At 39.4% G+C, this 25359-nt stretch overlaps 1 protein-coding gene across 1 annotated transcript; it reads right to left on the bottom strand.

Moving 5' to 3' along the window:
* Nucleotides 1-347: 347 nt before the first annotated feature.
* Nucleotides 348-24995, bottom strand: LOC128995782 (centrosomal protein of 104 kDa-like). The gene is made up of 18 exons (XM_054420799.1): nucleotides 24504-24995; nucleotides 22948-23112; nucleotides 22137-22372; nucleotides 21810-21990; nucleotides 21144-21355; nucleotides 20426-20658; nucleotides 19455-19595; nucleotides 19152-19263; nucleotides 18179-18313; nucleotides 17531-17646; nucleotides 17020-17157; nucleotides 14503-14634; nucleotides 13206-13419; nucleotides 3628-3854; nucleotides 3222-3367; nucleotides 2796-2897; nucleotides 1999-2133; nucleotides 348-678 (listed from the first exon to the last, which is right to left on the bottom strand). The coding sequence occupies exons 1-18, from the start codon at nucleotides 24541-24543 to the stop codon at nucleotides 626-628; spliced, it is 2718 nt and encodes a 905-aa protein (XP_054276774.1). The 5' UTR covers nucleotides 24544-24995; the 3' UTR covers nucleotides 348-625.
* Between the last annotated feature and the right edge of the window lie 364 nt (nucleotides 24996-25359).

Genomic DNA, 25359 nt, shown 5'->3' with positions numbered 1-25359 from the left:
TGGTAAATTATGTTATTTTCCCATAAAAATCCCCATAAAATAACGGAAAATCGGATTTTCCCAAAATTGGCTAGAACGATTTTGATAAAAATTTAGTATGTTATAGTCCTTTAAATTCTGAAGAAAATTGTACAAATCCCATTTCCGTATATTTACTCTCACCGCTTACTCATGAGAAAGGTTGTTGACAATCTTATGGGAGAAAGTATGTGTCAGAATGCTGATACCGTTTATTTCAAGATCTAATCAGCTTCTTTCTGAATACTAGATAGCTACAACCTTTCAGCTACTCAGTTATATATATACTAATATACATTTTGTATCAAACTAAACCTCTAGCTTCTGTATTTTTTGGTACAACATTACATCTTCATGGCTTTGCCATTTCACATACCATAATATTTACTTTGGCCTTTCACAATTTGTGCTACAATTTAAGAAGCTAAAGTCTCATCAACAATGTAGTTTAACTGCCAAAAACATTTTCTTTTCCAATCTCACTCGAAACAAGCATTTACCTCTAAAATATTTAAACATAATGACCAATAGATGCTAAGTTAGTTGGCAAAAGAGAACAGCTAGGCTAGTAGTAACACAGAAGGCTTCTTTGGTGGGTTGGCGTTGCTCAGCGAAAGTTGTACATGGATGAAGTTTGAGGCAGATCGGGAGTCTTAGAGCCTGTAAATGTAGTAGCAGCCTCTTAAAATAAACTAATCCTTTTTTAGGAGTAATTATCTGTCAACACTAATCACTATTAAAAAAAAAAACATAAAACTTTAATACCGTTACAATACACATACTCAATTTCCCCCCAAACACTTACAGTAGGCCTACAGTTCTGGTATTCTGGACTAACTGGGACCAAACCCTGTTCGGATTAACAGAAATTGTAATCAGCGGATTCCTGCAACTGATGATCGTGGTTGATGAAATTAACGATTTTGCCGTGACCGTGGGGGTCTGCAACCACAGAAAATGTTCACGATTTTGGCACGCCTTAAAAAGATTTTTATTTCAGCGTGGGTGCATAAGATGTTCTTGATTTTGTTGTGACTGTAGAAGAAGTTCATGATTTTGCCTTAACATCAAAAGATTTTTACGATTTCGCTGTAACTACGCCTAGCGTTTGTTTTCCATTACCAGAAAGAGTCCGCGAAAATGCACGATTGAAAATTTCGCAACGGTCATTGAAAATGTTCTTGATTTCTTGTTAGCTTTGTATTAAAAAAATAAAATAATTCCCAAACTTTATTTTGGAATAGGTAGATGTTCGGAATAGCGGGACTCTTACTGTATACTGGAAACAAATGCACTGTGTAACTGAACTTATTTATCACACGTCTTGTTATGTATTTTGCGTTAAGAGTGTGCTCTACCTGTCCGCCGCGCGCTAATGCAAGGGTTTAGGATCTCCGTCATTGTCGGTTTAGTTCTTAACCGATTGAAAATATATTTATATCCATTTCAAATGTTTGCAGGCTTGTATGGTTTTAATTTTTTAGTAATAGTAGACTTTAAGTTGGGTTGTGACTAGTAAATACTACAAAATAAGCTTTTTTCCAAAGTATTTTACACATACTAATGCATTTTTAGAAGAAATTAAAATGATAGAGTCATAAATTCGAATCAAAGGAGTAAGGAACCGTCTTCAGATGAAAATTTTTTTAAAAGTTAACTTAATTAGAGTAAGGACTTTAAACGTTTGCAAGCGCTTCTTGCAGTGCTGTTCAATGGCGCAACATAGCTACTGAAGCCCGAGCTGAGATTTCCAAGCTGAGGTAGAGTGCACCCTTAAAAGGCTTCTTTGTTGTATGAGTTCGTACTCATATTTTAAATCCAAATCTATGTTCAATCAAGATCCCTGCTACTCAAATCTCTTGATTACTTCCACTGGAAGATATTCAAAACATCACACAAAATTTATCAACAAAATTAAAGAGTGGAAACCAGGTTAAATAGGCTTCACTAGCCTACTTTGAGTATAAGCTTAATACTTACGAGTTGGCCTAGGTTTAACAAACTTCCGCCGGGGATGTTTGGGACAGAGGTGGATTCCGTTGAGGTGATCTCTCCACCAGCCGTCCCCCGGACCCACCGTGGACTGACACAACGGACATCTCGCTACTCTGCCCTCTGAGAACAAACAACAATAACTGTGATGCTTCCCAAGTCAATCTCAATCCTTCAACACACTTTACACAGCTCGTAATTCCCCTTTAATTGAAATTAGGTCAAGATGATTGTTTTATTTTAATAACAAAATATAAGGAATTATATTAATACTTGCTAATATTACACAGGAGTGTTGGATGAACTTAGCAATTAAAAGTAAATTACTGTAAAAATATCACTTAGATGTAATTATTGAATTTCATGTTGCGTAACACCATTTAGCTGTGGTTTACAGCTACTGTAGAAAGTTTGAATCAGTCAGTGAGCAGCAGCAGGGTAGCTGAGTGGTTATAGCGCTAGCCTAACAATCACAAGTCGCTGGTTCGATCCTGGGGAAAGTCAGTAGCTTTTTGATAAGTCAAAACTGGACCCGTCCGTCCGACATTTCACAAGTAGTCCTGACTAAAGAAATACAGTAGCTGTGACCTTAGTACCAAAACCATTCAACCAACTCATCTCAATCATATTGCATCCCCTATCTTAAACTGATAAAACTGTCGAGCGGATTGGTTAGCCATCAGAAGATTGAGCAAAAGCTTAATTGAGTCTCTCTCTGCACAAGAACTACTTGAATGTTTATGTAATAGATTAAATAATATAACCAATATAATAAAAATACTCACGCAAACAAACGGGGGAATTTTGATGTTCCTCAAAACTATCGATGTGCAGAACGTCTGAGCAGTTATCACAGCGCTTGTACAACTTACGGAGATCACACTCGTCTGGAACAAACATCACATTTTGATTAATCACAGGATAAGCCAAGATATATTGTACTGAACTATACCAATGCCTTATGAATAAGTTAATCTGAAAACGGGATCAGTTTCCTAATCCCAAAACCTCGTGAATACTTTTTACTTTTCGTGTTGGAAAATATTTCACAATAATCTGTTAGGTAATGATGCTAAGAATTCTTTCACCTTTATCTTCATTACTACATGACTGACCAATTCAAGTTTTTAAGTAACCCTAGTTTTTGTTTTACAACCACTTCATGATTTGTATTTTTTAAATTTGTTAGTTCAGCTGATTAGTTTACTGACCAGCAAGATGCTGATTGAGTGCGACGACTTCAACAACTTCTTGACAATGTTGGCATCTCATCAACATCGGACAACTTTTCCAGTAGTGGATGTTGAGGCCTTCCTCAGAGAAACCTTCAGACTTCTCCAGGCAGAAGATACACTGCCTACAATATAACACAATGATTACCTTACAATAAGTAAATTAACTTAACATATCAAAACACAGTTTCATAATGAACGTTTACAATCAAAAATACTATTGTAAAGTTGTCTAAATTTGCTGGTAGACAAGCTGTTCATTTTGTTCAACTGCTGTTGACAACTTTCATGGGAGTGGTTGCCTACTTCTAGTGTTAAAGTCAAGGTGATGGATAATAGTGTCTTGAGAAAAACCATCAACAAATAATTATCTATCTCCACTTACTTGTCCACAGCCTGGTCTAGAGGTGGAGACAGGATCCCACCAGAGGAGGAGCTCGTACTCTGACTCTCAGGCGAGTTTGTCATGTTGGCAGCATTGTCAGCGTGAGTATACGCACTGGTGGACGGTCGCAACACCGCGGCAGTTGCGGGGTTGGCACTGCTGACACTGCCTGACCTCACCAACTTGTTCTTGTTTGTTGGGAACGGGTCCATCAAAGCTGGCTTACGCTGGAAAATAATTGCCATGAAACCTCTTATGTTCCGCTGTTTTGAAGATAAAATTTCAAGACAGGTAAATTATACAACCAATTACTATTTAGTAAGTAAGTATTAGTAGTATAATAAGTATTTAGTATGTACAATCAACATTTGTAGAGTTGTTAAAAGTGTGTAGGTTCGGAAGGGTTTACCTTTTTATAATTATTTTTAAGAAAAATGCTGCATATTAAGGTGCTTTATTGTTTCTCATTGTATAAATATCTTTTTAGTTTAATTTACAGAATAATATCTTATAATATTTCAATTGGTAGTACACTTATAAACAGTCTTCAGCTTTCGAGTGTGGCTTAGTGTAGCACATAAAAGCTTGTAATGGGTCAAAATTATAGAGGGGTTAAGTTTTTATATTTATTATTTAATTATCAGTAGGCATATTCCTTACCTGGTTGGTGATAGTGGTAAACCTATCATGGTAAGGTAAATAGGCTGTTCTAGGCCTATCCTAGGGTTGAAGTAGGGATAACCTCACTTTTGGCAAAATCACTAAAGACACTATTTTTTAGATTCACAAGTCACAGTATTGCATTGTTGTGTACAAAACGAGTGATAAACCGTTTCCGTGTAACCCCCATGCCTAATATACACCTTTGGGAAGTACGGTCAAAGTTGTTGGTTAGGCTAGGGTGGTGAACCGCGATCACAAATACAATATGACTACATAACATGCATACACTTTGTCGCACACTAAGCTACACGTCACGGGTGGAAATTATACTTTTTGTTTAAACCAGCAATGATATTAAAGTTCCGCGTATAATTTCACAGTCGGCGTAGGTAAATAACAACATAACCTGTACGACTAGTCGGCTGTCTTGGCGTTGTGTTGCAACAGCGCCAAGTTTGAACTCGTGACGTCACCGATCAGCTGGGAGTCGAATCAGCTGATTCCCCATCCCTAAGGGGTTAGGGAGGGGGAAGTAGTGAAGATCCCTTGTGTGGGCGAGGGATGCGACGACATTCTATTCTAATTCTGCGATTTCCAGCGTTAGGACGTTACTTAGTGTTCAGTAGTTCAGTAGTGATTTTGCCTAAAGTGAATTTACGTAGTGCAAAGAGTGGGTTAGCGAAGATCCCTGGAGTATACAGGTAATTCGCCGGTATTTTCTTAATAGTGTGTACTATTATTTTTTATTATTTAGCGGTAAACCCTCACTTTATTAGTTGGTCTAGAATCCTTTATTGAGTGTTAGAACCTGTTGAAGACCGTGATAGCGTATGCTAGGGCTCGCACGGGATTTGTTAAAGATGAATACCGTAGTCTAAACATATATTCTAGGATTGTGTTTACAATATATATTGAGGGCGACGGGGTTATAGCGGATATTTTGCCGGGATATTCAGTAGGTGTTGAACTGCTGCGGCAAAGCGGGCAAAGTTGAACCCGTCTCTGCAGGTCGTGCAAACACGTGGTCGGGTGGAGCACGCTAAGTATATTCAGCTAAGTAATATTCTTAAGTGTTGAGGTTGACGAAACTGCAACATTAAATTGTTTCAAAATTTCATTGAACGGGTTTTCATTATTTTTAAATTTGATTTAATTAGCTGTTCCCAGGTGTGAACGATGATGATGGTACAGTAGCGTTGTTGGTTACCGGTACTGAGTTCACACCTGATTCACACTACATTTTTGCGTAATACAAATCTGTACCTGTGCTAGGTTGTTGAGTTAATTAAATAAATTATTTTTATCTGAACCCTGGAAACTTCCCAGCACGCCGACTTGAGCGATCCGCTGGCGAGAGTTGGTGACGTCTTTCCCGCTTTAACTACGGAATAGCGCATATATTCCGAGCGGGAAAAACGGCTCGTTACATTGGCGCCCGAACGAGTAGACATTTTTTGATTGATTTGGACTTAGTTTTACTGGAGTTGTGTTTTAATTTTAGTTAGTTAGCATATACCTAGTGTATTCTAACTCTAGTTTGAGCTGTTTTATATCAGTTGGAGGGAACTAGCGCTTGTTTTTAGGCTAACTAACGACCAAGTAAAACTAGTTAACGACCAATTATTATTTAAAATTGTGGTTGTGAATTCTTTTAGCCCACGTAGCATAGCCAATTTTGGCCGATACTTTTGTGCTAGTCTTAGCAACCAGTTATTGTCAGTTGTATATATTTTATTTATTGAACCTGCATTTATTGTTGTGGGTATAGTATAATTTTAGTTTTTTTTTTATTTTGGTGTTGATTTGATAATTTAGTGCTTGCTTTATTACTCTTTTAAATAGCTTGTTGGTACTTAGGCATTTTATTTAACTGTTATAACTGGTGATAAGGGTTTAAGTGTGATAACACCTATACATAGACGTGGGCGAATTTAATTTTTTCTAATTTAATAATTTTTTATTTTTGACTTTATCTGATTAGGCCCGTGTTACGGTCATGCCGAATACCACTGAAGTTGAGTCGTCGGTTGCTCAAACCATTACCACAGTACCGGTGGTAGTGACGACTTACGCTGGGACCTTTACGGTGACTACCAGTAGTACTGCGAACCCTCTCAATGTCACGCGGGATGTAATACCCCCTGCGACTCTAGGGGCGATCCCAAGGACAAACCCGTCAATTTTGGGTGAAGGCTTGAGGTCTCCGTTCGATGATCCTCGCGTGGGGTGGATCCACGAATTGCGTAAGGAGGACCTCACACGTGAGATGGAGAGGTTTGGTCTAGACACTCGAGGGAAGGTGGAAGATCTGAGGAGAAGGTTTTGCCAGTTCTGGAAGGACCCTAAGAGTCAGTGGCCTTTCTTGTCTCAGGCTGGTATGATTAACCAAGCCCAACAGCCTACATGGGTGACGGCTACGGGCCATGAACCTGGTTACATCCCTGAGAGTGCTTCTGGGAGTGATCAACGTCCTCCCTCCTTCCCAGGCGAGAATGTGGGGTCGGACGCCAAACATGTTGTTGCGGATAGTGTTTGTGAAATGCTGGGGCTTCCGCCTGGCACTGACGTGGACACAGTTAGGCAGACCTTGGCCGTGGTGTTGAGAACCGCGTCAGAACCAAAGACATCAAGCATAGACGGTTTACGTAAGGAGACTGGCCCATTTAATTTGACCGGTAGCCTTGTCACCTTCAGTGACGGATTCCAGCGGCCTATAACGACTGAAATTCAGCCTGAACCCGTATCCTCTGCAACCGGGGTGTCTTCGGCTAGAGTAGGTCTTCAACCCTGTCTTGGGGGCGTGGCTCAGCCCTCGTGGGGTGACTCAATTTTGAGAACCCGGTCAGATGCTCGTCCTTACCCACAGCCGGGCAACTATATGCCGTATACAGATGGGCTACCTAGGTCGGTGGGAGAAAACAACTTCCGTGATAGACCGAGTACTGCGCCTTGGTTTTCTGGACAGCCAAGTGATGATACGGTTAGGCGAAATAGAGAGGTAACCTTGCCTACGACTTCTACCTATTATCAACCGATGCTTGACAAGCGTAGTCGCGAGTTTACTTCGATTTGTGATTCTGTGCGGAAGTGGAATTTGCGATTCGATGGGAGAAGAGATCCCGTCTCGTTTGTTGAGCGGCTCGGTGAACTGATAGAAACCTACTCCTTGAGCGATGAGGAGGTGTTAAGAGCAATGCCAGAGCTGCTTCAAGGGGAAGCTCTGTTATGGTATCGGAACCAGAGGAGTTTTTGGGTTGGTTTCGCTGATTTTCTGGCTGATTTTGAAACCCAGTTTTATCCTCCCGGATACCGACGCTACCTTGACGAGGAAATTCGCAAGCGTACACAGGGTGATAACGAGTCATTTCGCTGTTATCTCACAGCGATATCAACCCTGATTCGGCGCAGTGGTGAATTCTCTGCTCAGCAGAAGTTAAACCTGGTCTATACGAATATGAAACCCGATTATAAACTTATGGTACGGCGTAGTGACTTTGCTACAATACCAGAGTTGACTCGGAGGGCCGAGGAATATGAGGCTTACTTGAGGGATCGAAGTACTTTTCGGCCTCCCCCTCCTCCGTCTCTAGCTCTTGTTCCGGAAACGGTTTATGTGTCAAAGCGTAGGATGGAGCGGGTGTTTGACCACGCTGCGGTTAAACCCATGCTAACCGAGGGTGTCGATGCTTGCGCTAAGGGGGAGACGATAGCTACTTCCGGTCCTGCGGTAAATAATGTAGATTGTGCCGGTCTTGAAACTCGGCGGGGTGTTCAACCCAGAACAATGCCGGAGTTGAATAGATGTGCGCCCAGCGGCGAGAACCTGAGGCCCATGCTTAACCCGGAAAGGAGTGGGTTAGTGTGCTGGAATTGCGATCAGCGTGGCCACCGTTTTAGGCATTGCCCTAAACCTAAGAGGGTGCGCTGCTATTTTTGCAAGACGGAGGGCGTTACCACATACCGGTGCGGATGTCGTGCGGGAAACGGTGGCCGGACTCAGAGCCCCAGAGGTCAGCCGAGTCCGGGGCAGCAACACGATGCACGACCTCCCGCGAATGGCATAGGTGGCTCGAATATGTGAAGGGTTTCACGGGAGCCGTGGAAGGTGTCGACCGGGGTGACGTTAGACCCTTTGTGGAGGTTGAATTGTTTGGCGAAACCTTCAGAGCACTGGTCGACACTGGGGCTAGTGTCAATCTTATAGGGTCACGAATTCAGAAACTCCTTGTCGACAGGGGTGTGAACCCCACCACCGTCAGTATAGTAATGAGAATGGCTGATGGTTCGAGCCGTGAAGCGGGATCTTTGTACCAGCTTTCAGGCCGGGTGGGCGAACAAGCCCATACCTGGGAGGCGTATTATGTCCCGAATTTGACGTGCGATCTGATTCTGGGCATGAGGTGTTTAGAGGAGCTTAACCTGATCTGCGTTGATCGAAGGGTGGTTTTGCCTACGGAGGTCATGGAGACGGGTGATAATAACCTCAGTGCGATTGACGCTCTTGCACCAGAGGAGGAACAGAAACTGGCAGAGTTCCTGAGAGTCGAGTTGCCAAAATTTGAGGCAGTTCCGGGACTGACTTCGCTGGTTGAGCACAAAATTCGGCTCAAAGAGGGTGCAGTGCCCATTAAACAGCGGTATTACCCGCGTAACCCCGCCATGCAAGCCATAATTGACCAAGAGGTTGACGATATGCTGCGGCAAGGGGTGATAGAGCCTTCCACGAGTCCTTGGAGCTCACCGGTGGTGTTGATTAAGAAAACATCCGGCACCTACCGATTTTGTATTGACATGCGATCGGTAAATGACTCGTCAGTTAAGGATGCGTATCCTTTACCCCGGATCAATGGAATCCTGGAAAAGTTACGCCAAGCCAAGTACATCAGCACCTTGGATCTTAAGAGTGGGTATTGGCAGGTACCTCTGGCAGTTGAAAGCCGGGCGATAACCGCGTTTACGGTTCCCGGCCGAGGGCTGTACCAGTTTACCGTTATGCCCTTTGGATTACACTCAGCCGGTGCGACGTTTCAGAGGTTGCTCGATATGGTTATAGGTGTTGAACTTGAACCTAAGGTCTTTGCATACCTTGACGACTTGGTAGTGGTGTCGACGACCTTTGCGGAGCACCTCGAACTTCTGAAACTAGTATTTGACCGACTTTGTGCTGCTGGCTTGAAGTTGAACCCCGAAAAATGCCACTTCTGCAAACGCCAGTTAAAGTATCTTGGACACGTGGTAAATTTTGAGGGGATAACCACTGACCCTGAGAAGGTCCAGTCGATTAGTGAGTTCCCGATACCTACCAATATCAAGAAGCTGCGTAGTTTCTTGGGTCTGGCGTCCTGGTATCGGCGCTTTATTGAAGGCTTTGCGACGGTGTCGGCGCCTCTACGACATCTGCTTAAGAAAAGCGCAAAGTGGCAATGGGGTGATGCGCAAGAGTCTGCGTTTCGGAAGTTGAAGGAGCTTTTGTGCTCTTCTCCCGTATTGGCCTGCCCCGACTTCAGTAAAACCTTCACGGTGCAGGTTGACGCCTCGAATGTGGGGCTGGGTGCCGCCTTAACCCAGGAAGTTGAGGGCAAGGAGGTGGTGATCGCGTATGCGAGCCGTCTGCTGACTGACCAGGAATCCAAGTACTCTACCACAGAGAAGGAGTGTCTTGCCTTGGTCTGGGCAGTCAGGAAGTTTAAACCCTACTTGGAAGGCTACCACTTTGTGGCGATTACAGATCATGTTGCTCTCAGCTGGCTCATGAAACTACGTGAACCGAGCGGTAGATTAGCTCGGTGGGTCATGGAGCTCCAGCAACATGATTTTGAAATCAAGTACCGCAAAGGCACGTTAAACAGGGTAGCCGACGCCTTATCCAGGTATCCAGTGGGCCTGGGGCCAAGTGATTTGGGTGACGAAGCCTGTCTTGACCCAACGGGGGTGGCTGCCGTGGAAGGTAGTGAGGCTGTCGAGGGTGACAAGCCATCAGTGGACTCTATGCCGTCAGGTGATGAAACTGGCGCGTCTACACTCGTTCCTGGTGATAATGAACCGGACGAGGAGTTTATTAAAGATCGATGGTACGAACGTATGTTCGCATTGGTGACTAACCGGCCCAGAAGGTTTAAGAATTACTGTGTTAGGGCTGGACAGTTATACCGCTCCTTTGGCAATGCAGAAAACCCAGTCTGGAAGATGTGTGTTCCCCCTGACCGGGTGCGAGCTGTCTTAGAAGAGAACCACGATTTACCAACAGCAGGGCATCTGGGTGTAAAGAAGTCAAGGGCCCGGGTGGCCGTTCGGTATTACTGGCCGGGTTGGAGGGGAGATGTCAAAATCTATGTCCGGAGTTGTCCTCAATGCCAAACCTTCAAGATGGCGCAAACAAAACCCGCCGGTAAAATGTATTTCCGACGCCCAAAGGGTCCCTGGTCAACAATTTCTGTGGATCTCATCGGACCTTTGCCAAGGACACGGTATAACCATCGGTTTCTGGTGGTGATACAGGACACATTTAGTAAGTGGCTGGAGCTAGCTCCAATAGGAGCCGCAACCGCCCAGAACGTGTCCCAGAAATTGAAGACGGTGTTGCTGCGTTATGGGGCTCCAGAGGTGATGATCTGCGACAATGGGACGCAGTTTGTCTCTCGAATAGTCCGCAGCCTGGCCGCTGAATGGGGCGTGCAATTGCAAACCACTGCCCCGTATAGCCCTCAGTCAAATCCGGTTGAGCGTCCGATTCGGGTTGTGAAAACCATGATTGCCCAATTTGTGAAGGACAATCACAAGGGGTGGGACCGGCTGTTGGAAGAGTTTCAGTTTGCGGTGAACACCGCTAGACATGACTCAACCGGATTCTCCCCGGGGATGCTCTGTTTTGGGAGGGAGTTAAAACCCCCAAAAATGATTTATGGGACGTCCTTTGAGAGTTCCGGGGAGGAGGCTAAGGTGAGGTCTACGAAGGTCGTTGTAAAACCTTCCGGGAGCTCTATAGCCAAACCCACCATAACCTCAAAGCTGCGTACCAACGCCAGGCCAAATATTATAACCTGAGGCGGCGTGAGGTGACATACGAGATCGGTGACCGGGTTTGGCGAAGAGCGCACGTACTATCGTCCGCGGCGGATGCCGTGGTAGGTAAACTGGCTCCAAAGTTTCATGGTCCGTGCGTGATTACCGGTAAAAGGGGGGTGAATGTCTACAAGGTGGAAGACGTTAGCTCTAAAACCCCTCATGTGGTTCACGTGAAGGATCTGAAGCCTTTTGTGGAAAGGGTGCCTTAGGTTTTTTTTTAACCCTAGGTGTGGAATCTTTTTTTTATTGGTTTTTTTTTGCTCCCCGAAGTAGGAGGGGGGTTGTAATGGGTCAAAATTATAGAGGGGTTAAGTTTTTATATTTATTATTTAATTATCAGTAGGCATATTCCTTACCTGGTTGGTGATAGTGGTAAACCTATCATGGTAAGGTAAATAGGCTGTTCTAGGCCTATCCTAGGGTTGAAGTAGGGATAACCTCACTTTTGGCAAAATCACTAAAGACACTATTTTTTAGATTCACAAGTCACAGTATTGCATCGTTGTGTACAAAACGAGTGATAAACCGTTTCCGTGTAACCCCCATGCCTAATATACACCTTTGGGAAGTACGGTCAAAGTTGTTGGTTAGGCTAGGGTGGTGAACCGCGATCACAAATACAATATGACTACATAACATGCATACACTTTGTCGCACACTAAGCTACACGTCACGGGTGGAAATTATACATTTTGTTTAAACCAGCAATGATATTAAAGTTCCGCGTATAATTTCACAGTCGGCGTAGGTAAATAACAACATAACCTGTAAGACTAGTCGGCTGTCTTGGCGTTGTGTTGCAACAGCGCCAAGTTTGAACTCGTGACGTCACCGATCAGCTGGGAGTCGAATCAGCTGATTCCCCATCCCTAAGGGGTTAGGGAGGGGGAAGTAGTGAAGATCCCTTGTGGGCGAGGGATGCGACGACATTCTAATTCTGCGATTTCCAGCGTTAGGACGTTACTTAGTGTTCAGTAGTTCAGTAGTGATTTTGCCTAAAGTGAATTTAGGAAGTGTTGAGGTTGACGAAACTGCAACATTAAATTGTTTCAAAATTTCATTGAACGGGTTTTCATTATTTTTAAATTTGATTTAATTAGCTGTTCCCAGGTGTGAACGATGATGATGGTACAGTAGCGTTGTTGGTTACCGGTACTGAGTTCACACCTGATTCACACTACATTTTTGCGTAATACAAATCTGTACCTGTGCTAGGTTGTTGAGTTAATTAAATAAATTATTTTTATCTGAACCCTGGAAACTTCCCAGCACGCCGACTTGAGCGTTCCGCTGGCGAGAGTTGGTGACGTCTTTCCCGCTTTAACTACGGAATAGCGCATATATTCCGAGCGGGAAAAACGGCACGTTACAAGCTTAACACCAAAATAAAACAAAAATGTTTGGTTTTAGAAATTAAAATGAAAGTTGTGAACTAATTTTAGTGTACAACATACTTCAAAAATGACAATAGCAACCTTGTAGATTCTAATCCCAACAGTGTTACTAGATTTCATCCCCGTTTGAAACTATTGTATTACTGCATAGTACTTTAAGTTGTTGCTAAAATTACTTTTTTCACATAAATACCTTTATGAATGAATAGGAAACCCAAGGACGAGAAAGGGACAATACCTTTTTCGTTAGTCCATTTCTACATTCTTAGTGAAATCATCTAGAAGTGGCAGCTTTGAGTTTGCTTTTCTCCAAGATTAAAATGTGTATATCTCTTAAGTTCAAGAAGGAAGTTTATACATCACAATGTAAAACTATTAACCTCACAAATATCATTTCAACTTTATTAATATTGTTATTCTTTTTCAGATGACAGTAATACCTTTGATCAAACCTACCTCGAGATCCACCTTATCAAACTCCTGCATGAGGTGACGATAGAGGAGGTTTCTGCGGGTGATATCATCGTCAGGAGGAAGCTGTTTCCGGACAATCCGAGGATTGACTTTGTACACCTGTATGAGTATCCGCTCGGCCACCTTGCGGACAGCCTCGGCCGGATGGTGTAACCCCGACACACCAAGTTCTGACAGGACTCTGCACGTCATACCACTGCGACAGAACATATCTGTGGTTACTCGTGGAGCTGAGGAATGTTGTTTATTGTTTAGGACTTGGAATATGAGCATGTAAACAATAATGGATGGTTTGAACAGAGAGAGAACTTTGGATAAGTGAAGAGTTGAGTGAGATAGCTAGAAGATGGAAGAGAAATTACGGATGGATATGAGATGAAGAGGCTAGTCAATGTCAAAATCTGTGATTAACCAAAGAGGGAAAAGGATGTGGAAGGATGGAATGGGAAATAAACAAATAAACACAATCGGACAAATCACCATAACCCATTCTTTACGAGAAGTGCTACTCAGCTTTCAGTGTAACTTGGAACACTTAGTGTAACTTGGACACATGAATTAATGTGTTTGAACACACTAAAAGACATAAGACATAAGACATATTTTATTTACACAATACGTTCTTTATAAAGTACATTTCATACATAAGAACAGGTGTTTCGTCATAAACTGAGGATGCTAACAGTGTATATAGTTTATATAGTCTAGAACCTAGAATAGAATAGAATAGAAATCTTTATTTGCCATTGACATTATACATGTATTAGCAACAGTCAAGAATATAACTAGTCATAAGGTCATAAAATATAAAGCTTACAAGCTAAAATACAATTTTCTTCTTCTCTAAAAACTCTGAGAGGGAATAAAAGGGATTTTTCAAAAGCCAATTATAAAATTGTTTTAAAAACATTGAGTGGAAGGAAATATAATATCCCAAGAGAACTTACAATAGATTACTTACTGAAGACATATGCAAACCCATATTGCAAGGCTTTCTCACTCACTTATCGTTGTATATTGGACTTGACAGATGAAATCACTTTGTACTAGTAATCGTCTTTGAGTGAAGAGAGTTCAACAATAATGAAACAGTTCTGTGAGACCAATCGACACACTGTGGGATCAAACACCACCAAACTTTACTAAGGAATGGGAAGTTGATTAACACAATGTCGGAGGCACCACTTAAGTGTGAAAATGAAGAACTTAAATTGATTCTCTCTATTCCAATCTTGAATGTGTTGGACCGTAAATAGTTGATGAAGTAAGTCGCACGTACCTCTGCTTATCAGTTGAGATGCCGTGGTTGAGAATCAGCTGTTCCACCATCTCCATCTTGCTGAGAGCCAGCCTCGGGTGTGTACTGGAGGTCAACACCCGTGTCAGATGTACCGGGATGATGTTCAAACTCCTGTAGAAGAAAGCTGAGTGAAAATATAGCATTTGTAGGCTTCAAACTGACCATAGATGTTTCAAAACACTATCAATCTAACAATGTTTGTAATTTTATGTCACCTGTTTCACAGTGGCCAATAACGCATAAAGCGACAAACTTTATTCGGTTGTCAACTGCTAACAGTGTATATAGTTTATATAGTCTAGAACCTAGAATAGAATAGAATAGAAATCTTTATTTGCCATTGACATTATACATGTATTAGCAACAGTCAAGAATATAACTAGTCATAAGGTCATAAAATATAAAGCTTACAAGCTAAAATACAATTTTCTTCTTCTCTAAAAACTCTGAGAGGGAATAAAAGGGATTTTTCAAAAGCCAATTATAAAATTGTTTTAAAAACATTGAGTGTGTTGGATATGATTGAACAATTTTACTGAGTTTGTTATATATTACCTGTGACATCACTATGTGGCTTTTTAGAGTTAAATTTAATCTGAAAAAACTTCTTTTAATATTTAAATTGTTTCTCGTATTGTGTCTATGGATATCATTACATAAGGTTTGAAAGGGTAATTTTTTAAGGCTGTAAGCCATGATATCATATATGTACAAATTAATAGCTGTTTGGAATTCAAGTTTAATAAAAAGAGGTTTACAATGAGTATCAGGATGTTCATTACATATAATTCTAACAATATTTTTCTGAATCAGTAAAATATCCTGAATTCCTGAACTGCTTCCCCAAAATATCAAGCCATAGCGATAAATACTTTGAAAAAAGGCGAAATAAGACATTCTTACATATCTACTGTCAACAAGTGAGATCAGTCTTCTAATTAGATAAACAACGCGAGATAATCTTGTTGATAGATAATCTACGTGGGATTCCCAGCTGAGCTGGTTATCAATGTGCATACCTAGGAATTTCACACTGTGTTGTATATTATGAAACACGTGATCCGTGGGTCTTAAACTGAAAAGAATGTTTTGAGTTTTATTGTTGTTCAGAAGAAAATTATTTGACTGAAACCATGCTGAGGCATCACTCATTGCAGTTTGGGTTATTTGTTCTAATTCAATTATTGTTCTGCTCTTTGAAAAGAAAGTTGTGTCATCTGCATATAAAATAGATTTAGTAGGTTTTGAAATGTTACTTGGAAGATCATTAATAGAAATTAAGAACATGAGTGGTCCAAGTACGGACCCCTGAGGCACTCCGCAATCCACTATTATCTCATTTGACATCTCACCGTTAACAGAGACAATCTGTCTTCGATTACTGAGATAAGATTTAAGAAACTGAAGAACGGTATCTCCAAAGCCATAGTGTTGAAGTTTCATCAAAAGATCCTGGTGATTCACACAGTCAAAAGCCTTGCTCAGGTCACACAGAGTGGCCCAAGCAAAGGCTTCAATGACATCACAAACTAAGGTATCAATGGCATCTAAAGTTGATCTACCACTTCGAAAACCAAATTGTGAAGTAGAAAAAAGGTTATTGTTTTCAAGAAACTCATAAATTTGTTCAAAAACTACTATTTCAATTACCTTAGATAGAATCGGAACTATTGAAATCGGCCTATAGCTTTCGGGTTTGTCTCTATCTCCTTTCTTGAAAATAGGACAGATGCGGGATAGTTTTAATTGTTCTGGGAAATGTCCATCAGATAAAAGACTATTAATTACTATAGTTAAAGGGTGTACGATGGCAGGGATTATTTTTTTGAGAATATTATTTGACAAGTTGTAACAGTCCAATGAATTTGAGTTTTTCAATTTTTTTATAGCATCAATGATACATTTTTGGTTTACTAATTTGAAATTGAATTTTACTGGAGCAACCTGAGTATTATTGACAAAATGCTTTGGGAAAAGATTTGGGTTGCCTATGTTCTGTTTTATAGTCTGAACTGATTCAACAAAATATGCATTAAATTGAGATGGTGTAATATTTGGTGAAGGCTCATTTCTTAAGTTTTGGGTGTTTGATTTTATGATATTCCAAGCAGCTTTACACTTGTTACTACTATTTTCAATCTGTCTTTGATTAAAGTCTAGTTTTGCCTTAATGATTTTCTGTCTATACATTTTTTTTTTTTTAGGTCTAAACTAATCTAACCAGATATTACTGAAATTTGAGCAACATGTTCATGGGTTTGGAAATTGTGGAACTATCAGCATATATAAAGTTTAGAATTCCCTATTTGTAGAAGACGCAGAGGATCTGAAGAAGTGGAAATCAGTTAGTCTGTATTAGATTAACCTAGTTTTTGTCCGAGTTCTTGTACGTAAGACGTTTACGTTACCCTATGCATTTCTCCAGCTTGTGTGGCATCTTCAGGGGTCTTCTTAAAACTCTTATCACTATCATAAGTATTAGTTTGTTGTATTCACCTGACATCTTTGCAGTCAGCCAGACTGAGGATGGTGTGAATGGCCATGTTGTGTATCCTGGCTGTCGTATCTCCAGACTTGGAAAGTAGCTCAGGCAGCAACCTCTCTAGACAACGAGCCACTTCTGCTGTAGACACTCTACAACACATGGGCTACATGGCACTACAAATGACATACAAGTACTCAGCTACATAGCAAAACAGTTTATATACTCGGCTTCATGGTAACACAGTTGAAATATCTAGCTACGTGATGGGAACAGTTGAAATAATCAGTTACATGACCACACAGTTAATATTCTCAGCATGACAATACCATTGAGGTACACTGTGTCTAGGACAGTGCAGCTAAAAATAAGGTATGGTTTACATAAAGCATCAATTGAAAAGACCCGATGGGATTTGAAACAAAGATTTATTAGACAGAGACAGCATTTTGGATTTTAACACATGTTATGTTTAGTAAAATAAAACTTGATCACACTTTATGTTTACTGTTGAAAGTATCCTACCTTCCAGAGATGAACTCACTGAAGAAGTAGCGTATGATCTCTGCGGCTGTGCTGTACACAATGAATACTTTGTCCCTAAGCGCCCTGTGTAGAAGATACACTGCTGCTCTGGCCACCTTGGAACAAAACAAAGCCTTAGATATGCAGGAGAAGGTTCAATCCTCAGCTAAAAAGAATTTGGTGGTTAACCAATAACACCCGTAACCAAGAATATAAAGAAAAACGAGAGATAATCTCAAGAACTAAATAGCAAACATGCTAAACTACAAATTAAAGTAAAAAATAAAAGACAGAAGGATATGGTATGGTTAGCCGAGTGGTTACAATAAATTGTCGTAAAATCTGGAGGCTGATGGTTTGATTCCAAGCGCAAGTGTTTCTACACCCAGATACCATTTATCATTGTACTATCAATTAAATGTTAGACAGTAACATAATCGTTTGGACCTTTCCCTTACAAAAAAATGTCAATTGCTTAGAAACAAAAACGCCAACAGTGATTGCAGACAAAACAAATAAAACTACAATCTGACTTGAGAAGTTGCTGAGAGAACAAAAAAATTTAGACAGGAAAAGTGAGCTATGTTGTATAACATTGGCTATAAAATGAAAAAATAAATGTACCACCATGTTGCTGTCTTAAATTACCTTGTTGGGGGAGTGAGTCTCAGTGTTGTCGGGTGGTTTGACACATTCCGTCCGGACATGAGCTCGCAGTGCAGCCTGCAGCAGACACAACCCTTCTTCTTTGTCAGAGAACTGCTTCGAGTAGAACTTCTCCACCTGTGAATCCAACTATTTAAACTTCTTAAACAAAAGCATGTATGATGGCAACCATTATTTCTCTAATACTGTAAGTTACACATCAACTATAGCACAAAATTTATTAAAGATAAATGGTATCAGCAATCTGACGCACACTTTCTCCGATTAACTTCACAAACAACTCTTATCATGGGCAAGCGGTGGGAGTCACGATTATTTATGATAAAATCACTAAAGTTGCAATAAGCTTTTGAAGCTTTTTCTTACACGAATGGGGTTTGTATAATTTTGTTAATAATTAAAAGAGCTATAAAACATAGGTACTAACGTTTGGTCAAAATTGTTCAGAATATTTTTTGAAAAATCCAATTTTTCTATTACTATATAGGTTTTATGGGAAAATCACTATTACAAATTAAAATGTTGAAGAAAAAATACTTGGGGATACTACAGATTATTAGGCCCTACCCACACACAAAATTTAATCAAAATCAGACCAAAGGTGTGGCCTGTAGCTTTGTAGACATCCACACACACATAAAAACACCCATCAATTTGAAAACCACTTTTGGGTTCTTCAAGGGGACCCAAAAGGAATAACCCCCCCCCCCCTGCAAAACTAAAACTCGAAAGTTTTGACAAAAACAACACTTTCTCCATATACTATAAATGGAGAAAGTAAAGATATATCGGGGAGGGATATTCCATCTACTGAGAAATTTAAAAATTCAATGCTGTCTGGTTAACAGCTCCTCGTCTGACAACCTTTTATAGGATGCTCCTGAACACAAATAATAATTTTGAAAGATAATTACTAGTAATTAAAAATGTACATGTACAATAGTTTGCAACCTACCAAAGCCATTCCGAACACAGAGATTGGCAGAGCTGCTTGTTTTCTTTCTTTCTCGTTCAGTTTGGACACAACAGCTGGTGCTGCGTTTTCTCTGGGTTCAGCAGAATGTGTACTAAAACCAAAAAATGGTTGGCAAAAATTAAATCCTGCACTTTGTTTTTGACGAAGTAATAACATAACAATTAAAGAGTAGTCTCAATCCAAAACTTAAAAAGTAGTTTTAAAAAATCAAGCTACTAGCAAATCATTTGGTTGGAGGATACACATATCCTAATAATTTCAATAATTATATACCCAAAGTACCTTCTATGAGCAGGCACTGTGCGCTCGTCGTAGGCTTCGTAACTGTTCCTTGCCGCAGATTTGTTCCTCCTCCGTAGAGAGCCGGAGTTTGTTCTAATGGTCACTGGTGTTGCGATGTATGCTTGACCTTTTGGAGTCGCTCTGTAAAATATTCAAGTATAAATTACTTGTAGTTAGCTAAACAACACTCTTCTATGGATGTGTTGATTTCTCATCTTATCTCAAAAATTCTCCAATCTCAAAATTGGTTTAAAAAAATACAAATAATACCATTTAGAATAATTGAATATAACAAAAAATTTGTCCTCAATCCATTTTAAGCTTCTTTTTATATTCCATATGATTAGATAGCCTAAATATAATTTCTTGAGTGAAAAACAGTTACAGTACTGTAATAAGCTATTTAAGTACCGTAACCTAATATATTAATAAGTCAGTTTTTATTTAAATCCATTTTGAGATTTTCAGTGTCAACCGCGTTGTCAGTTGGAGATTTCTGGCAATTATTTCACCCTTACTTTGACATGACATCCTCAGTGGTTAGGCGGAGATTTCAGAGGCCACTGATGTAGCTACTGTACTTCAAAGTTAGGCTGAAACTTCTGACAGCAATTTCCAACTGACGACGTGGTTGACGCCCAAAATCTTCATTGATACTACTGACAACAGCTGCAAAAAACTATGAATGAAGAGTAATTTATGTTTGGAGTCCAAGCTATTGATTTGGCATGTAGAGGAGTAGAAAATGAATCAGAAAATGATTTACATTAGGATGGAGTGTAGAATTAAGATGGCGAGTAGGGTGGTGTAGGGACAGAAAACATCTCTCTTCACTTTTCCCCTTCCCTGAATACGTATCAAATTAGATCCAACAGGAATTGTTGGAAGGAGCGTAAAAAAACAAAAGCGATGGTGGAAAGGGTTACATGCACCTACAGCTCATCACTCTAAATGATTCGTCATATACTAACCCAGTAGGACTGACTCTGCCCGCGTAGTGTAGCGGGGACACAGGACTCTGGTAGATGCCGGGTGGCTCGGGGGCCCGCTGCGGGGGAGAGCAAGGCTCCAATACTGGTGGGGGTGCAGGATGTCTGACGGGGACTGGGGCTGTTACTGGCCCCACTGCCTCATTCTCACTCAATGTTGTTGTACTTGTACCGTTGTCGGCATCGGGAGACTCCTCGTCGTTCTTGGCCAGCGGCTGGGAAAATATTGATTTGATCTGTGTGAAACTGTTGCACTCTTGAAACCAAGTATAAAAATGTGTTTATCGATCACCTGTTTATATTAGCTAAAGGTTATAACCTTTAATGTGTAAATACATTATCTATATACAGATTCCCAGTTTCTAAACTTATTTATTAAAATATCACCAATCAAAAAGTTCACTTAATTAGGATTGTTGCATGTAATCTAATCAAACGTGGTATAAAATACATTAATTCCAATCAATGAAATTTTCGGCCCTGAAGTAGAATCCCTTCTATATGAACCAGATGAAGATAACGTTTTATAGTTGAAGCCAAAAGCTGTTGACAAAAAGAACAAATTTTAATTCTTTTACGTGATTTAAAGTGTTACAGCAGGAGTTCAAACAACAAAGTTTCTACTCTACCTAGAGTTATAATAGCAATTTTTATAGGTGAAAAACAAACAGTTAAAACCCCAAATTTTAATTCTACTCACTCCATTCTCTTCAAGTAGTTCGTCCACTTCCAACAAAGCGTAAACCTCCTTCCTGTATTCATCCATTTGCGACTTCTTCTTCTTCGCTTTGGTGTAGTCCTCGTGCATGATCGCTTGTTTTTTGCTGATTTCCAGTTTTCCTAGCCTTTCACCGGCCGCTCTCAGCTCCACCATTGCTGACTTCAACTTGCGAGCGTACTCGAACCTTTCATCTGGCGAAGATAAAATACCCTCAAAATATATTTTAATTTCTTTTTCAGTTTGAAACTTAATCTTGCTATTACAGATGGGATAAATTTTTAAGGTATCTTTTTTTATACAGATTCATGAAAATAAAGATCCCTTCCAAATCAACATTTTTCAAATTTTTCTTACAACCATACTATGTATATTAATTGTAGCTCTTTCCAGTAGCTTTTTATAGTAGGCCTATATTTCAGGTTAACCAACAATTTATTTTCAAAAATGCAATCTGATATTTGATAGTATTAATTTTTTACAGGTAGTTGCCCAACAAAGTAATTTCTCCCTATTCCTAAACAGGATGTCCTAACAGTTTCACGTTTCATCCAATCTGCGCTACTTTAGTGATTTGTATTGGTTTGGAAAACATTTTATTCCGCTTTTTCAAAACATATTTTCCAACAACAGTAAGTTTACAATCACCTTGTACAGCCTGGTGTTTCCTCTTCTCCAGCAGTCGGATGATGCGGGCAACATCTTTATCAACGTACATCTCAAACGCGAGGTCATCGCAGGTTGAACCCAAGGTCGCACCATGTCCATTGTTGTTTTCCTCGCCTCTCACCGCTTCCTCCCCAATCAGCTGTACTGCTACTATACTCACCTAAACATCGTCAATTTGTCTGTTAGTGATTATATCACAATTCAAGGTAGTCAAAGAATCTTTATGTTAACAAATAATGTTTTGACTAATTGATAAATTCCCAGCTTTAGTGTGAGTTCCATGCAACAATAGTTTGACTATCTAACCTGATTGAATACATTGAGGCTGTTTTGATGGTTCTGGTAAAGTCTTAGTTTGACATAAGACGTTGGGCTGAAGGGCGGAACAGTGATGGATTTGAGTTCTCGACTCTTGAACTCTGTAGACTGATTGTCACTGAGTGTGATGTAGCCGAGGTACTCGAAATGCAAGTTGTTGGCGTCTTCACCTGAAATCTCATCTGTGCAATCTTCTGGACCGACTAGAAGGTCGATTCTCTCAGCTGCAAAAGCATAAAAAATAAAAGTGGATTGCAGAAGTCAAAAGTAAAGCTTGTTTGCTCACATTTTTTGCTTGTGTATTTTTGTTGTTAGGGAATGGTTAAAACCCTTGTCTTCTTACTTTGACCTCTTTTGTTAATGGCTAATTGGGTTAGATGTTTGAATGACAACAAATTAAATATAACCATTTCTCCATTTTCCCAGTACCCAACATGAAACATAAGGAGAATAATTTAGTAGTGGAGAGGAGATGGATTCAAATCAGCAAGGATGAGTTTGTAACATTTTCCCTGAAACATGTTAGTGTCCACATTCACAATACACTGGCAAAAGAGAAATGTATCTACTGCAGGACCACTTTCATAAATGTGTCTTGGTGGGCCCAGGCCCAGAAAGCTTTATGTTGTGGGGTGTTCTTTGATGGAAAAGAAAAATGGGGGGGGGGACTGCACACAACACACATTGTTTCTGTTTACATAGGTTTTGAGGATAATAAAATGAAAATAACAAACTAAAATATTAAATTTATATAGAAATCTTTTAAAGATCCCTACATTAATGGGTTGGTCAGACTCACAGATTAGGTACTGATGTGCCAATATCTGTATTTGATGCAGGATAGCTGTAGAGTGAAGCCTCAAAACCACTTCCTGGGGGAAGGAGCAATCCTTGGCGGACTGCCACCCTCGGATGGCTGGCCCGTGTCTGTCCAACTCACACGCTTTGTATTTTTCATCCTCTCCTGAAATATAGTATGATAGAATTATTCATCGTTAGTTTGCAATTGTAAAAATACATGGATGAGTTACTAAAATCATCATTTTGTGGAGATAGTTCTTCAAAGAGATAGGCTTGATTCTTCTTATCAACGGCATTGGAGTGTCGCTTGAGCTGTATTTGAATGCCATAATGTTTTGGAGACATTGCAGTTTCCTACGGTAAATTAAGTTGTGAACTCTGGATTTATGTCAATTTTAGGTTTAACTGGTGACTAGTTTTAAGGGTGGATTGCAACATATGTTTTGTTCAAACTGAATTGTAAATTTTTACCTCCGGATCTCTGAAATGTTGACATTAATTATTGTATTACAGCTCTACAACACTGTTTAACCGACAATGAGTCTTATGATGAAAGACTGTGGAAATATACTTTCTTCAAGACTTTACCCAACACTATATTTGTTAAAAATTTTATACATGTAGTCTATGAACACAGTAACTGGAGTTTGGTCCGATTTTGATGAAATTTGGCATCAATGTGTAGGGCTAGATAAACTTTGAGCTCACAAACCAGCAAGATCGGGTGGTGGGTCAAAGTGTTACCGGTATAGAATTATTTTTTTCAGTTTCACCCTTAAAAATGAAAATGCCCATTCTTTATCACAGCTATAATGTAGAACTTAAAAACAAACAAATAATTTTGTATTCTGAGGTACCTATTGTTGTAGCCCACAAGTACAGGTTACAGAAAAAATTAAAAAAAATATATTTTTAAATTTCTTATGTTATTCTTATCAAGAAAAAGAAAATTGTTTTTGTGCATTTAAAAATCACTTTGAAATTAAATCTTAAACTTTATAAATTAACTTTTGCATGTTAACAAATTAAATGTTTGCATGTGTGTAATTTTGCAAATTAACATGCCAACACACTTGAAATGCTTGAATAACTTAGGTACTGTAACTCTAGGCCATATTTATAAAAAGACAACAGTAACTTAATCGTACACATACCCAAAGCAATTTGTTTTAAAAATATTTGAAGTTTTAATATCTTAACATTTTTCTATCAATGTATCAAGTTGAAATTTGCTTGCATACAAATGAATGTGGGGAATTATTTTGTATTTATGTGTGGTTTCTGCTGTAAGTCAAAGAAACAGAAAATGTTTTAGTCCGTCCGACCCTTAAAAAACTCAGTAAGATAAATTAGACCTAGCCAATAAATCATTTTTTAATATATTCTGGTTACTGCAGTCAAACTTGAAATGGACAAGACATGCTCTGCAATACAGTAATACAATAATTTATTGACCAAATTTAATTAATAAAATATATCAAACATTATACATTATACTTATACATCTGAGCTAAATATGCCTACTGTATCATAAATATAATAAAATTGCTTTACCTGTAGCATAGATCACATTGAATCCTATCTTTTTAGGCATTTTTATCAACAAGATTAGGGTTGTTAAAATCTAATAATTTTAAATGCATGTAGAAAATTGTAAAATGTAACCTCCACCACTATAACATTTGGTTAGTAAGAGCATTAACTTCTACAATGGGTGATAAGTTAAATATAATTGATAAAGTAATGTTAGTTATAGTATAAAACTATGTTATAGAAGGGAGTCCACAGTCTTCATAAAAAGAGGAAGTCATCTGAATAGCTTCATAACAATTACTTCACCTACACAAAATAAAAATCTAGGCATTGAGCAGGGGCACCAGCAGTCCAGCAAGCACAGTCAGTAAAGTGCCCACAACTAGGGTCAAATTTACTCTTGTTACAATATAACCAGGGCAAAAATAAATATTTTGTAAAGTGAGACTTTATATTTTTCTAAATTAACCTATCTCCTTGTTTAAAAATCTAATCTCAGTGATAATATTTTGTATTTCTTTTATCGGCTTTAGAGACTGCATCTGAAAAATCAATACCAAAGACTTACATCTTTGAAATTCCTCCCACAGCTCAAAGTCTTTTAAAACTCAGTGTTTATAGCTAAATTATATTCTTTGATCATACAATTGTAATCATTGTTGATTATAATGATTCTATTCTTTCTGTTAATTTCAAAAATATAATTTTAAGTCTACAAAAGCTTTGTATTTTAGTTTAGGTTAGTTATTTTTTTGATTGTGTTTAAACCCAAAACCCAAATATATTATTTTTATTCAAGAGAACCCTCAGCTACATTTTATTTGATGGAGATAATTATTGTAGTTATACAAAAATCAATAACACAAATTCAATTTAT

This window comes from Macrosteles quadrilineatus, unplaced genomic scaffold (genome assembly GCF_028750875.1).
Source record: "Macrosteles quadrilineatus isolate MER2022 unplaced genomic scaffold, UCM_ALF_1.0 Scaffold_5__1_contigs__length_97177068, whole genome shotgun sequence".
NCBI classification, from domain to species: domain Eukaryota; kingdom Metazoa; phylum Arthropoda; class Insecta; order Hemiptera; family Cicadellidae; genus Macrosteles; species Macrosteles quadrilineatus.
Note: the sequence above shows the minus strand (reverse complement) of the source record. Positions and strands in the feature narration are given on the sequence as shown.

Bases quoted from the DNA above. Each gene is read 5' to 3' on its own strand.
- LOC128995782 (XM_054420799.1), bottom strand. From the start codon at position 24,543: ATGCCTAAAAAGATAGGATTCAATGTGATCTATGCTACAG. The intron at 21,991-22,136 runs GTTAGATAGTCA...GACGATGTTTAG, and splicing joins GCCTCAATGTATTCAATCAG to GTGAGTATAGTAGCAGTACA. The intron at 2,898-3,221 runs GTCAGTAAACTA...TGTTTGTTCCAG, and splicing joins ACTCAATCAGCATCTTGCTG to ACGAGTGTGATCTCCGTAAG.